Source organism: Stegostoma tigrinum, chromosome 44 (assembly GCF_030684315.1).
Source record: "Stegostoma tigrinum isolate sSteTig4 chromosome 44, sSteTig4.hap1, whole genome shotgun sequence".
Taxonomy (NCBI): Eukaryota; Metazoa; Chordata; class Chondrichthyes; order Orectolobiformes; family Stegostomatidae; genus Stegostoma; species Stegostoma tigrinum.
In genome coordinates, this window is record NC_081397.1 from 15402421 (window position 1) to 15415882 (window position 13462).

The 13462-nt window shown below is 50.3% G+C and overlaps 1 protein-coding gene across 5 annotated transcripts; it reads right to left on the bottom strand.

Moving 5' to 3' along the window:
• Positions 1 to 4449: 4449 nt before the first annotated feature.
• On the bottom strand, positions 4450 to 13021 carry LOC125449930 (Z-DNA-binding protein 1-like). 5 transcript variants are annotated; one of them, XM_048525826.2, is made up of 6 exons: positions 12741 to 13021; positions 11474 to 11672; positions 11173 to 11238; positions 9524 to 9703; positions 6747 to 7007; positions 4450 to 6106 (listed from the first exon to the last, which is right to left on the bottom strand). In XM_048525826.2, exons 2-6 carry the CDS (start codon positions 11634 to 11636, stop codon positions 5871 to 5873), a joined length of 906 nt encoding a protein of 301 aa, XP_048381783.2. In that variant the 5' UTR covers positions 11637 to 11672; positions 12741 to 13021; the 3' UTR covers positions 4450 to 5870. The 5 variants fall into 5 exon arrangements, with proteins under 5 accessions (XP_048381783.2, XP_048381784.2, XP_048381785.2 ...); XM_048525827.2 differs by having other exon boundaries at positions 11474 to 11691; XM_048525828.2 differs by having other exon boundaries at positions 12547 to 13021.
• Between the last annotated feature and the right edge of the window lie 441 nt (positions 13022 to 13462).

Here is a 13462-nt window from a genome sequence, read left to right on the forward strand (position 1 = left end):
CCATGAATTGTCTCCCATATCCTTCCCCTTGTTCCTGCTCAGCCCCTACCTCCCATATCCTTCCCCTTGTTCCTGCTCAGCCCCTACCCTCCCGTATCCTTCCCCTTGTTCCTGCTCAGCCCCTACCCTCCCGTATCCTTCCCCTTCTTCCTGCTCAGCCCCTACCCTCCCGTATCCTTCCCCTTCTTCCTGCTCAGCCCCTACCCTCCCGTATCCTTCCCCTTCTTCCTGCTCAGCCCCTACCCTCCCATATCCTTCCCCTTGTTCCTCTCAGCCCCTACCCTCCCATATCCTTCCCCTTGTTCCTCCTCAGCCCCTACCCTCCCATATCCTTCCCCTTGTTCCTCCTCAGCCCCTACCCTCCCGTATCCTTCCCCTTTTCCTGCTCAGCCCCTACCCTCCCGTATCCTTCCCCTTGTTCCTGCTCAGCCCCTACCCTCCCGTATCCTTCCCCCTTGTTCCTGCTCAGCCCCTACCCTCCCGTATCCTTCCCCTTGTTCCTGCTCAGCCCCTACCCTCCCGTATCCTTCCCCTTCTTCCTGCTCAGCCCCTACCCTCCCGTATCCTTCCCCTTGTTCCTGCTCAGCCCCTACCCTCCCGTATCCTTCCCCTTCTTCCTGCTCAGCCCCTACCCTCCCGTATCCTTCCCCTTCTTCCTGCTCAGCCCCTACCCTCCCGTATCCTTCCCCTTCTTCCTGCTCAGCCCCTACCCTCCCGTATCCTTCCCCTTCTTCCTGCTCAGCCCCTACCCTCCCGTATCCTTCCCCTTGTTCCTGCTCAGCCCCTACCCTCCCGTATCCTTCCCCTTGTTCCCTGCTCAGCCCCTACCCTCCCGTATCCTTCCCCTTGTTCCTGCTCAGCCCCCCTACCCTCCCGTATCCTTCCCCTTGTTCCTGCTCAGCCCCTACCCTCCCGTATCCTTCCCCTTCTTCCTGCTCAGCCCCTACCCTCCCGTATCCTTCCCCTTGTTCCTGCTCAGCCCCTACCCTCCCGTATCCTTCCCCTTCTTCCTGCTCAGCCCTACCCTCCCGTATCCTTCCCCTTCTTCCTGCTCAGCCCCTACCCTCCCGTATCCTTCCCTTGTTCCTGCTCAGCCCCTACCCTCCCGTATCCTTCCCCTTGTTCCTGCTCAGCCCCTACCCTCCCGTATCCTTCCCCTTGTTCCTGCTCAGCCCCTACCCTCCCGTATCCTTCCCCTTGTTCCTGCTCAGCCCCTACCCTCCCGTATCCTTCCCCTTGTTCCTGCTCAGCCCCTACCCTCCCGTATCCTTCCCCTTCTTCCTGCTCAGCCCCTACCCTCCCGTATCCTTCCCCTTGTTCCTGCTCAGCCCCTACCCTCCCGTATCCTTCCCCTTGTTCCTGCTCAGCCCCTACCCTCCCGTATCCTTCCCCTTGTTCCTGCTCAGCCCCTACCCTCCCGTATCCTTCCCCTTCTTCCTGCTCAGCCCCTACCCTCCCGTATCCTTCCCCTTCTTCCTGCTCAGCCCCTACCCTCCCGTATCCTTCCCCTTCTTCCTGCTCAGCCCCTACCCTCCCGTATCCTTCCCCTTCTTCCTGCTCAGCCCCTACCCTCCCGTATCCTTCCCCTTCTTCCTGCTCAGCCCCTACCCTCCCGTATCCTTCCCCTTGTTCCTGCTCAGCCCCTACCCTCCCGTATCCTTCCCCTTGTTCCTGCTCAGCCCCTACCCTCCCGTATCCTTCCCTTGTTCCTGCTCAGCCCCTACCCTCCCGTATCCTTCCCCTTGTTCCTGCTCAGCCCCTACCCTCCCGTTATCCTTCCCCTTGTTCCTGCTCAGCCCCTACCCTCCCGTATCCTTCCCCTTCTTCCTGCTCAGCCCCTACCCTCCCGTATCCTTCCCCTTGTTCCTGCTCAGCCCCTACCCTCCCGTATCCTTCCCCTTGTTCCTGCTCAGCCCCTACCCTCCCGTATCCTTCCCCTTGTTCCTGCTCAGCCCCTACCCTCCCGTATCCTTCCCCTTGTTCCTGCTCAGCCCCTACCCTCCCGTATCCTTCCCCTTCTTCCTGCTCAGCCCCTACCCTCCCGTATCCTTCCCCTTCTTCCTGCTCAGCCCCTACCCTCCCGTATCCTTCCCCTTCTTCCTGCTCAGCCCCTACCCTCCCGTATCCTTCCCCTTCTTCCTGCTCAGCCCCTACCCTCGCTAATGCTGCAAACTTGATCAAGCCAAGCAACTGGTCAGCCCTTGTCCTATGGAACTGTAGGCTCAGGTCACTGTTTATTAACGATAAGGGATCGGTCAGTGTCAATCACGTCATTGGATAGTCTGGAATCATATGTAGGCCAGGCTGGGGAAGGACATCATTTTCCTCTCCTGTTGAGTCATTTTGTTTTCCTGACAAACAACACTGGTCATCACTGGGCTCGATTCCACAGTTGTTACTGATTTCAAAATCTAGCCCAGCTACCCATAACGTTTTACAGGACCTGAAACTGTAACTGTTTTTTCCTTCACAGATGCTGCCAGACCGGCTGAGATTTTCTGGCAACTTTGTCTTTGTTCCTGATTTACAGCATCTGCAGATCTTTTCGTTTTCCCCAGAACATTGCTTGGATCTCGCATTTAATACTCCTACAATAATACACCAGGCCATCATCCCACCTTCTCCTTTATGAATACCTTTAGAGCACAGATACTGCATACACACTCAGGGATAGAACATGCAGGCCTAAGCTCCAAAGTATGAACAGTGTGCAGGCAACTGAAGATGAATTTGTCTCTTTATTCAGCACCAAAACCGTGGGTGTGAATGTCACCTGGTACATCAGCACCCTTGCAAGGTGCTACGTCCCACATTTCCTGGAGTTAAGACCATAAGACATAGGAGTGGAAGTAAGGCCATTCAGCCCATCAAGTCCACTCTGCCATGGCTGATGGGCATTTCAACTCCACTTCTCTGCACTCTCCGCGTAACCCTTAATTCCTGGTGAGATCAAGAATTTATCGATTTCTGCCTTAAAGGCATTTAACGTCCCAGCCTCCACTGCACTCCGTGGCAATGAATTCCACAGGCCCACCACTCTCTAGCTGAAGAAATGTCTCCTGATTTCCGTTTTAAATTTACCCCCTCTAATTCTAAGGCTGTGCCCACGGGTCCTAGTCTCCCCGCCTAATGGAAACAACTTCCCAGCATCCACCCTTTCTAAGCCATACATTATCTTGTAAGTTTCTATTAGATCTCCCCTCAACCTTCTAAACTCCAATGAACACAATCCTGGGATCCTTAGCCAATCATCGTACATTAAACCTACATTCCAGGGATCATCTGTGTGAATCTCCGCTGGACATGCTCCAGCATCAGAAGGTCTTACAAGGAAAGACTGAGGAACTTGAGGCTGTTTTCGTTAGAGAGAAGGTTGAGAGGTGACTTAATTGAGACATATAAAATAATTAAAGGGTTAGATAGGGTGCGTGGGGAGAGCCTTTTTCCTAGGATGGTGACAGCAAGTACAAGGGGGCTTTAAATTGAGGGGTGAAAGACATAGGACAGATGTCAGAGGTAGTTTCTTTATTCAGACAGTAGTAAGTGAATGGAACGCTTTGCCTGCAACGGTAGTAGATTCGCCAACTTTAAGTACATTTAAGTCATCATTGGACAAACATAGGGACGTACATGGAATAGTGTAGGTTAGACAGGCTTTAGATCGGAATGACAGGTCGGCACAACATCGAGGGCCAAAGGGCCTGTACTGTGCTGTAATGTTCTATGTTCTATGTCCTTCCTGAGGTGTGGGGCCCAAAATTGGACACAGTATTCTAAATGGAGCCTAACTAGAGCTTAATAAATTCTCAGAAGCACATCGCTGCTTTTATATTCCAACCCTCGCGAGATAAACAACAACATTACATTTGCTTTCTTAATCATGGACTCTACCTGCAAGTTAACTTTTAGAAAATCCTGGACCAACACTCCCAGATCCCTTTGTACTTTGGCTTTATGAATTTTCTCACCGTTTAGAAAATAGTCCATGCCTGTATTCTTTTTGCCAAAGTGCAAAAGCTCGCATTTGCTCACATTGAATTTCAGCCATTTCCTGGACCACTCTCCTAAACTGTCTAAATCTTTCTGCAGCCTCCCCACCTCCTCAGTACTACCTGCCTGTCCACCTCTCTTCGTATCATTGGCAAACTTTGCCAGAATGCCCCCAGTCCCTTCATCCCGATCATTAATATATAAAGTGAACAGCTGCAGCCCCAACACTGAACCCTGCAGGACACCACCTGTCACTGGTTGCCATTCCGAAAAAGAGCCTTTTATCCCAACTCTCTGCCTTCTGTCAGACAGCCAATCCTCAATCCAAGCCAGTAGCTCACCTCGAACACCATGGGCCCTCACCTTAATCAGCAGACTCACATGAAGCACCCAATCAAAGGCCTTTTGAAAGTCTATATAGATAACATCCACTGGGTTTCCCTGGTCTAACCCACTTGTTACCTCTTCAAAAGAATTCTAACAAGTTTGTCAGGCACGACCTCCCCTTACTAAATCCATGCTGACTTGTTCTAATCTGACCCTGCACTCCAGGAATTTAGAAATCTCCTCCCTGACAATGGATTCTAGAATTTTACCAACAGCCGAGGTTTGGCTAATCGGCCTGTAATTTTCCATCTTTTGCCTTGATCTTTTCTTAAACAAGGGGGTCACAACAGCAATTTTCTAATCATCTGGGACTTTCCCAAACTCTAGTGACTTTTGAAAGATCACGACCAAAGCCTCCGCTACTTCCTCAGCCACCTCCCTCAGAACTCTAGGATGTAGCCCAACGGGGCCGGGACATTTATCAATTTTTAGACCTTTTAGCTTTTCTAGCACTTTCTCTTTTGTAATGCCTACCATACTCAACTTTGTCCCCTGACTCTCCCTAATTGTTGGCATACTACTCATGTCTTCCACCGTGAAGACTGATGCAAAGTACTTATTAAGTCCTTAGCTATTTCCTTATCTCCCATCACTAGCCTTCCAGCATCTATTTGGAGCGGCCCAAATCTACTTTTGCCTCTCGTTTGTTTCTTATGTTATTGAAAGAAACTTTTACTATTATTTCTAATACTACTGGCTAGCCTACCTTCAAATTTGATCCTCTCCTTCCTTATTTCTCTCTTTGTCATCCTGTTTGTTTTTGTAGCGTTCCCGATCTTCTGATTTCCCAGTGCTCTTGGTTACTTATCACAAAGCTGATCAATTTTGAAAGAAATTTGCAAAGTCTCCCAAACACCCTTGATTTTTCAGATAACAAAGTGTGAAGCTGGATGAACACAGCAGGCCAAGCAGCATCTCAGGATTTTTCAGATCCAGGTTGATAAAAAGGCACATACTAAGCAGCTGTTTTTAAGTGAGATGATTTATTCCAGCTAATCAGATTCAAACTACAGATAAACAATTCAAAACCATTTTTTCCAGAAGTCATCAGCTCAATGGTGTCTATTTCTGCTGTCTCCATTCCAGCTGATTGTAATATTGCACAGAACTCACAAAGTGCTCCAGTAAACATGTTCGTTTTTTTGCCTTAATGCTGTAGCCATCTCTTTGCCTCTGAGGAAGGGTTACCCAAAACATTAACTCAGATTTCTCTCCACAGATGCTGGAAGACCTGCTGAGCTTTCCATCAATTTCTGTTTTGCACAGTGTCCTTGATTTAAAGCAGTATCTTTGGGCACCAGACTGAAAAGCAAAGGCAGTTGATAAAAAGATATGATCCAGATGTCTCGGGAAAGCCAGATTGGACAAGACTGGCTCGGAATTACAGGAGGAATAAACAGCAGGAATGTAATCCATTTGTGACCCCATGCTCTCCAACACCAGGCAAAGCAGTTGAAACACCACCCCCCAAACTGTCCCCGATGGAGTTTTCATTATTCCTCAGTATCCTCATGCAAGGGATCTTCACTTGCAGAATCCTCACTCGTAGGGTCGCAGCAGATCTTCATCTGGTTGCTGTTCCCAATCTGAAGACCAGAGAGCTGGTCAGTCATGACATCGATGTGAAATTCAGTGCCTGTGCCTGACACTCCTCCCTCTTTGTCCCCAGTACCACCGGTCTCCAAGTTTCCTCCCAGTTCGGCCTCAGTACCGACAGCTTCCGAACGACCTCAGGGAAGACCAGAAAAAGACATTTACAATATCAGCGTCAGCTTCACCATATCTCTCAGCCAGTGAAGGACCGTTTAATGGAGGCCACTCCTCCATGGCAGAAACACAGCACAGACTTGTGCAGAGCAGGTTACAACAAACAGCAAAGGTGCCAACAATCAAACCGTTGACTTTTTCCAGTGATGGATAAACATTGGCCTCAGGACCCTGGGAGAACCTCCAGTAGCTCTGCAGGTCCTTCAATAATGACTGTCGGATGCTTCACATCAACCTTGAGGCCAGAGACGACCCTCAATTTAACATCTCATCCACACCAATGACATGGCACTCTCCAAGGATGCTTCACCCCAAATGGCGGGAGCCTAGAAACAGGGGCCACAGTCTCAGGATGAGAGGCTGGATCTTTTGAACTGAAAGCATTTGGAATCTGTTGGGTGGAGGAGGGTGGCGGTTTGGGCATGAAACCTCATACCTCCCTGTCCCAGAGGAGTTCACAGGCTCACACATTTAAGGATTTGGGAACAATGCAGGTAGTGACATTGGCAGAGACGGACGTGCCCTGACCTGGAACAGCAGGCTGGCCAGAATGGCCCCCGAGCCGCCTCCCACTCATCGTTGAGAGTCTGAGAGACAGTTACCTGGAGTGGCTTTCCCCTCTTCCCCTTGGCTGGGGTCTTCTCTGCCGGTCATGGTGTTTTGGGAGCCCACCTGAATGTAGCAGTTCCCATGGGCACCACCGGTGATGTTATTGCTAGAGACGCCGTGCTGTTGAATGTTGGTGACCTGGTCACCGTAGTTATGGGTGATGGAGAGATGGTACTGGTTCACCTGGATGCTGGGGTCTGCTCTGCTCTTGTGTGTGCTCGGCTGCTCGCTCACCCGACCACTGCCTGTAGAATCTGGCAAAGAAATAGGAAGAGCTGATAATTTCACAGGAGAAGGGAGACCATTCTGCCCTGCCCACGAGACACCAGATTAATCCCACTCCCCTGTTCTTTCCCCTGTCTTCTGCAAATCGCCCCATTTGGAGTTTTTCTCTAGTACCCATGTAACAGCGCTGAAGCTTTAAGAGGTAATTTTGTCCTTTTTTATTCAAGGAAAGAGGTTTTAAGACAGAGGTGAAAATCTGTCTATTTTGAAAGCCTGTATACAGATTGTCAGGCCTTTGTTTTTTCTCAAATGTTGGCACAATAGAAGCATCCTGGCTAGGTGTTGCTAACTTTCTCATACCAGGGTTTCTATTTTCAAAACCCCCCAAAAAAACTGCGGATGCTGTAAATCAGGTACAAAAACAAAAAAGTTGCTGGAAAAGCTCAGCAGGTCCAGCAGCATCTGTGGAGAGAAATCACGAGTTAATGTAACAGAGTGTGAAGCTGGACGAGCACAGCAGGCCAAGCAGCATCTCAGGAGCACAAAAGCTGACATTTCGGGCCTAGACCCTTCATCAGAGAACATAGAGCATAGAAAAGTACAGCACAGTACAGGCCCTTCGGCCCACGATGTTGTGCCATGGAATAATCCTAATCCAAAAATAAAGTAACCTAACCTACATTCCCCTCAACTCACTAAAACGAAAACTTTGAAACGTCAGCTTTTGTGCTCCTGAGATGCTGCTCAGCCTGCAGTGTTCATCCAGCTTCACACTTTGTTATTTTGGATTCTCCAGCATCTGCAGTTCCCATTATCTCTGATCAAGAGTTAATGTTTCAGGTTGAGTGGCCTTCCTCAGAATGGTCACTCTACTTGACAAATTGACTGTAAATGTGAGGTGCTGCATTTTGGAAAGGTGAATCAGGGCAGGAGTGAAACACTTAACAGTAAGCTCCTGGGGAGTGTTGCTGAACAAAGAGACCTTGGGTTCAGGTTCATAGTTCCTTGAAAGTGGAATCGCAGTAGATAGCAAAATGAAGAAGGCATTTGATAGCCTTGCCTTTATTGGTAACTGTACAGGAGTTGGGAGGTCATGCTCTCTCCTATAGGAAGGATGTTGTGAAACTTGAAACGTCTCAGAAAATATTTACAAGGATGTTGCCAGGGTTGGAGGGTTTGAGCAATAGGGAGATGCTGGGGGCAATTTTCCTGAAGCTTTGGAGGGTGAAAGGTGAAAGGAGGTTTATGAAATTGAGGGGTGGATAGACAAGGTCTTTTCCCAGAGACAGGGAAGTCCAGAACTAGAAGGGAAAGGTCTAAGTTCAGAGGGAAATGTTTAAAAGGGACCTAAGGAGCAGCTTTCACACAGAGGGTGGTGCGGGTATGGAACAAGCTGCCAGAGGACGTGGTGGGGGCTGGTGCAATTATAAGTTAAAAGGCACATGAATAGGAAGGGTTTAAGAGGGATATGGGCCAAATGCTGGCAAATCTAATTAGATTTATTTAGGATACCTGGTTGACATGGATGAGTTGAATTAAAGGATCTATTACTGTGCTTCCACCACGGTGCTTCCAGGCCTGCTGAGCTTTTCCAGCAACTTCTGGTTTTGTTTCCAATTTATAGCATCCGCAGTTTCTTTCGGTTTTTAATTTAGAAATCATTTCTCCCCTCTCTCAGTTTCAGCCGGAAGCTGGGGTTTATCTCTGTTACTGGGTTACCTGCAAGACAAATCTGTTTTTCTGAATTTGACTTCCTGCCAAGGGGTGTGTTTATGGGGTGTTACTGTATTGGAACAGTTAATTAGTAATAGTTTCTGTATCTATTATTCTGCTAAACTTAGAATAGCCTAACTCTGCAAAAATTTCTTTCTTTTGCTGTACTTTACCTACAGTGCTTAAATAAATTGTATTTTGCTTAATGTCATTGCATCTGGAACACGTACTTCAATTTTGTCTTGAAAATAAGAAAAAAAATAGGATCTAGTCTACCTTCCTAAATATTTCGAGGGGGTCTATTACACCCACAAGCACATCCCTTTGTGAAACTCCTGTAGAATTTGCTCCCACAGAACGGTCCAGATTCCAAACCTGAGCCTCAAATTAAAATGCTTCCCCACTTCCCTCGCTCTGTGGCTTTCCTCCAGCTTTCACCTCGCTCCCCATCTCTCCTTCTGCCTGCCAACTCTCCTCATAGAATCCCTACAGTGCAGAAGCAGGCTGCTCGGCCCATCGAATCCATGCTGACCTCTGAAGGGCATCCCACCCATTCCCCATGGCACCGGGAATGGCTATGCCTTGCTGCACCCACCCCACTCCCTCCCACCCCATCAGCATCTCAACCACCGCCTTCCTGAAATCGAACATCCCCACTCCCCAGGACACACACAGGGACACAGTGATCCCTTAACCTTCTCCACTTTGAGTAAAAAGGGCCCACCGCCTCTTTCCCAGGCTCTTTCACCACTCCCCCGTGACCCCCACCTTTGCCCCATTCTCTCTCCTAAGGCCACAGACCTCCTTCCTAAGGTGGCCCTCTGAACCTCACCTCCTTCCCCCACGATGCTCCACGTCGAGCCTTCAATCTTCACCAGGCCTCGGGTCTTGAGGGCGTATAGTGCAGGGTTAACCGATTTCTTGGACGCATAGCCCATGGACTTGGCAAGCTGCAGGGCAGTCACAGACCCCCAGTTTGACAGACGACTCAGAACGTCCTGTTGAAGCAGGCCTGGGCAGTGGAGGGGGGGGGAAAAAGGGCGAGGGGAGCGAAGACTGCTCAGTGAACAAACCTCGGCTGCCGACACACCACAATGCACTCAGAAGCTGGACAGAAATCAGCCCAACAGCTCCACGCTATCCTGCCCAACTCCCTTTCTCAGCCTCATCCCATCCTCCCATCCTTCTATTCCGTCAACCCTCCTGTCTTTATCCAGCCAACCACCCACACCCACCGCCCTCAACCTCCCCAACTACCCACCCCACCACCCCCCCCCCCCCCCACACACACACAGCTACAAACTGGGAAAGGAAAGTTGGCATGTTCAGTAGAGTTTGTTCAGTTTGAAGATCAGGCAGGACTGTGTGATGCACATTTCAGCTGCACAAGACAATTCCTTTCCCCCAAGAGCGGTGACCCATGTCAACGGCCTTCATGAGTGCAAGGAAAACCTGCCAAAAACAGCCTTCGGATCAGTACGAGATAACGCAGTGTGGAGCTGGAGGAACACAGCAGGCCAGGCAGCATCAGAGGGGCAGGGAAGCTCTGAAGAAGGGTCCCGACCCAAAACGTCAACCTCTGATGCTGCCTGGCCTGTTGTGTTCCTCCAGCTCCGACACTTATCTCGGATTCCAGCAGCGGCGGTTCTTACTATCTCTTCGGATCAGTACAGTTGCAATTTGCTACAGACCCACGGGTGCAGCGCAGTCGCAGACGCCCAGTAGCCCGCAGATGAGGGGCACCTCTCTCTAAGAGGGAGAAGACAGAAAACACACCCAGAGCCTCTAAAAGGCTAGGTTTAGCTGATCAACTACAGGATGGAAATGAAAAGTGTCGCACAATCATGGGCAAAATCTAAAGAACAGTAAGGCATAGCAAACCTCGCTGGTGGCGATGTGTTTCAAATCTCCAGATTCTGCTGTTCCCGCCCACATTTTCCTCTCAAAGTCTGTGTAAACCACCTGTTTGCTGTCTGTAGCATTTCTGAATTGTCTGGCTTGCGGGGTGTTTGGCTTAAGCTGTTTCAGGTTAAATTGGTGACTTCTTTCGCTATTTATCAAGTGATAATTCTGTTTATAATAAAGAGTTTCCGTTCATGGTGAAACTGGTGTGAATTATCTTGACTGTGAATCACGAGCGTGAGCGGTGAATTAATATCTAGGGGTTTTAATTTTGTTAATCTGGCATTGAGGGGCTTAATTGTGACTGCAACCTTCGATCTATGTTAACGTGAGAGGAACCAGCGTTGAATCCTATCATAGAATTTTACAAAGAGGTTATTCTCAACAATGCTGCTCCCATACTGTTTAATCTATCAAGCTGCTGGGTGATCGATTTAACTCCACCCACACTGCACTATTTAAGCTCACTGGAGTGGACTTCCATGACATCATCACAAGGTGGCTCCAGGGTCTCATAATCCTGGCACAGCCAAGGGGCAGATGGTGAAACGAGAAAGGTCGGACCGATAGCAGACTTACTGAGTTCACTTCCATTGTAGCTCACAAGAGGCCGAGCCACGGTTTTCAGAGGCACCAGCGAGGTACCTGGGAAGGTCAGAGAGGTTTCAGCGTTATTTTCAGTAATAAGCACGGTCACTTAGGGAGTGGGAGTCAACAGCCGGGTTAGGGGGACAATCAGCGGTGACCCTCCGAGCCCCCTCTCCACACCCCACACACCCACAATGCCGGCCATCCGACAGTCCCTCAGTTGTGTGGGAGTCCGGAATGAGTGCTCATAATGGGCTGCATCCGACCCGAGTGAATTTCTGCGAGTACGTACACTTTGCGGCTGCCTTGTTCCCGGTTTCTCCACACAAGGTCCAGTGCTTCTCATCTACTTTCTGTACCTTCCCTTCATTCTTCAGCTGGTACAGACATTGCTGGACAGCTATTTTTTTCCTGTTGTAGCTCTTGAGAAAGATGGATGGCTGACTTCCTGACATCCCCTCGCAGACAGGCTATGATCCTCTTGCGGACGTCTGCGGGGAGGAGCGAGCTCTAGGTTAAACAAAACCCTGTGAGAGGCCGAAAGAGAGAGAGAGAGCGAGAGAAAAGAAAGAAAGAGAAAGAGAAAGAAAGGGAGAGAAAAAGGAAGCGAGAGAGAGAGAAAGAGAAAAAAGAGTGAGAAAAGAAAGGAGAGAGAAAAGAAAGAGAGAGAGAGAGAGAGAGAGAGAGAGAGAGAGAGAGAGAGAGAGATGGGTGGGTGGCCCAGTCCTCTACTGTTATACATACAGGAGGCCATTCAGACCCCGCCAACACAGTGATGGGGCAGATGACCTCCAGAGCAGAGGCAAATCCTTTGGCCCCCTCAGCACCCCAAACCTCCCCCACCCCGTTCTCTCTGTGTGGGGTACTCCGCTCCACCAGGCCCCGATACCCCCGGTCGCCCCTGTGAATTTCTATCCTAACCCACCCCCCATTGACGGCAGGTGTCCTGGATCACCAACTACCCTCAACAACAAAATGATTCCTCTCTGCCCACCTCCCACAAGCCTAACTTCAGTCTGTGTCCCTCTGGTTTTCAGGTGTCCAGAACCAAAGCATGGTGAGAGGGTCTGTCCTGCTATCCCCCAGCACCTCTACCTCTCCACCCTTCCCTGTCTCACTCCGCCTGTGTCTCTCTTTCCATTTTCCTGTTTACCAACTGGATTTGTCGCAGAATTGAAACTGAAAGTTGATGTCACTGGGTCCGACTAATTCAAACACAGAAATCGATCTCTTTCTTTTAAAAAAATCAAAGGCAGCTTTGAATTCCCACCTTCTACTTAGATCCTCATCGGTCATCTCCCTCTTCTTCTCTATTCCCCTCTGTCCCTGGCTTGTCTGGAGTTCTTCCTCTCATGCCCTCTTTACCTTCCATTCTCTCATTTGCTCAGAGTTGCTCATCAGATTCAATACACTTTGATTCTCGGAAGGGTCCTTGCGGCTGAGCCCCAGGAGGGCCAGCTCTCCAACTGCTACGAGACCGAGCTACAGGAGGGTCGGCTGGTTGTCGGGAGATCTGCGAAACGGCGCTGACTCTCACAAACGGAGGAACGTGAACCCACCTCCATCCGTTCCGGGGGAGGTCACTTCATCTGGTCGTAACATCCTGGGGCACACGCAAGAATAATGTCTGAAGAAGAGCAGACAAGCAATAATGTACTGAGCGGAAGACACGCCTCTTAATGGGGCGTTGTTGTGTGAAAACATACCCACCAACAGCGAGGACAGTTTTTCAGATTTGCCATTAACCCTTCAAACGGTATTCACCGCTTTAAACACACCGGCAAACTTTTGTTTTAAAAAGCAAATCAGGACGGACCAGAGCCTTCGGCACTCTGAGATGGGACGATCGGGGCAGGGGGACGGAGGTGAGTGGGGGGACGGAGGTGAGTGGGGGGGTGGGGGGGGCGGAGGTGAGTGGGGGGGTGGGGGGGGCGGAGGTGAGTGGGGGGGTGGGGGGGGCGGAGGTGAGTGGGGGGGGCGGAGGTGAGTGGGGGGGGCGGACTCGAGTGGGGGGACGGAGGTGAGTGGGGGCGATGGAGGTGAGTGGGGGGACGGAGGTGAGTGGGGGGGGACGGAGGTGAGTGGGGGGGGGGACGGAGGTGAGTGGGGGGGGGGACGGAGGTGAGTGGGGGGGACGGAGTTGAGTGGGCATAGCTCCTCCTCCTCCTCCAAATCTCTACCCCCCTTCTCCTCCTCCTCCAAATGTCTACCCCCCTCCTCTTCCTCCTCCAAATCTCTACCCCCCTCCTCTTCCTCCTCCAAATCTCAACCCCCTTCTCCT

Excerpts from the sequence above, each read along its gene's own strand:
- LOC125449930 (XM_048525826.2), bottom strand. The coding sequence starts at position 11,636 with ATGTCAGGAAGTCAGCCATCCATCTTTCTCAAGAGCTACAACAGGAAA. Across the intron at positions 11,239-11,473 it reads GAACAAGGCAGCCGCAAAGT|GTACCTCGCTGGTGCCTCTG; the intron begins GTACGTACTCGC and ends TGACCTTCCCAG. Across the intron at positions 7,008-9,523 it reads GAGCATCGTGGGGGAAGGAG|ATTCTACAGGCAGTGGTCGG; the intron begins GTGAGGTTCAGA and ends TTTCTTTGCCAG.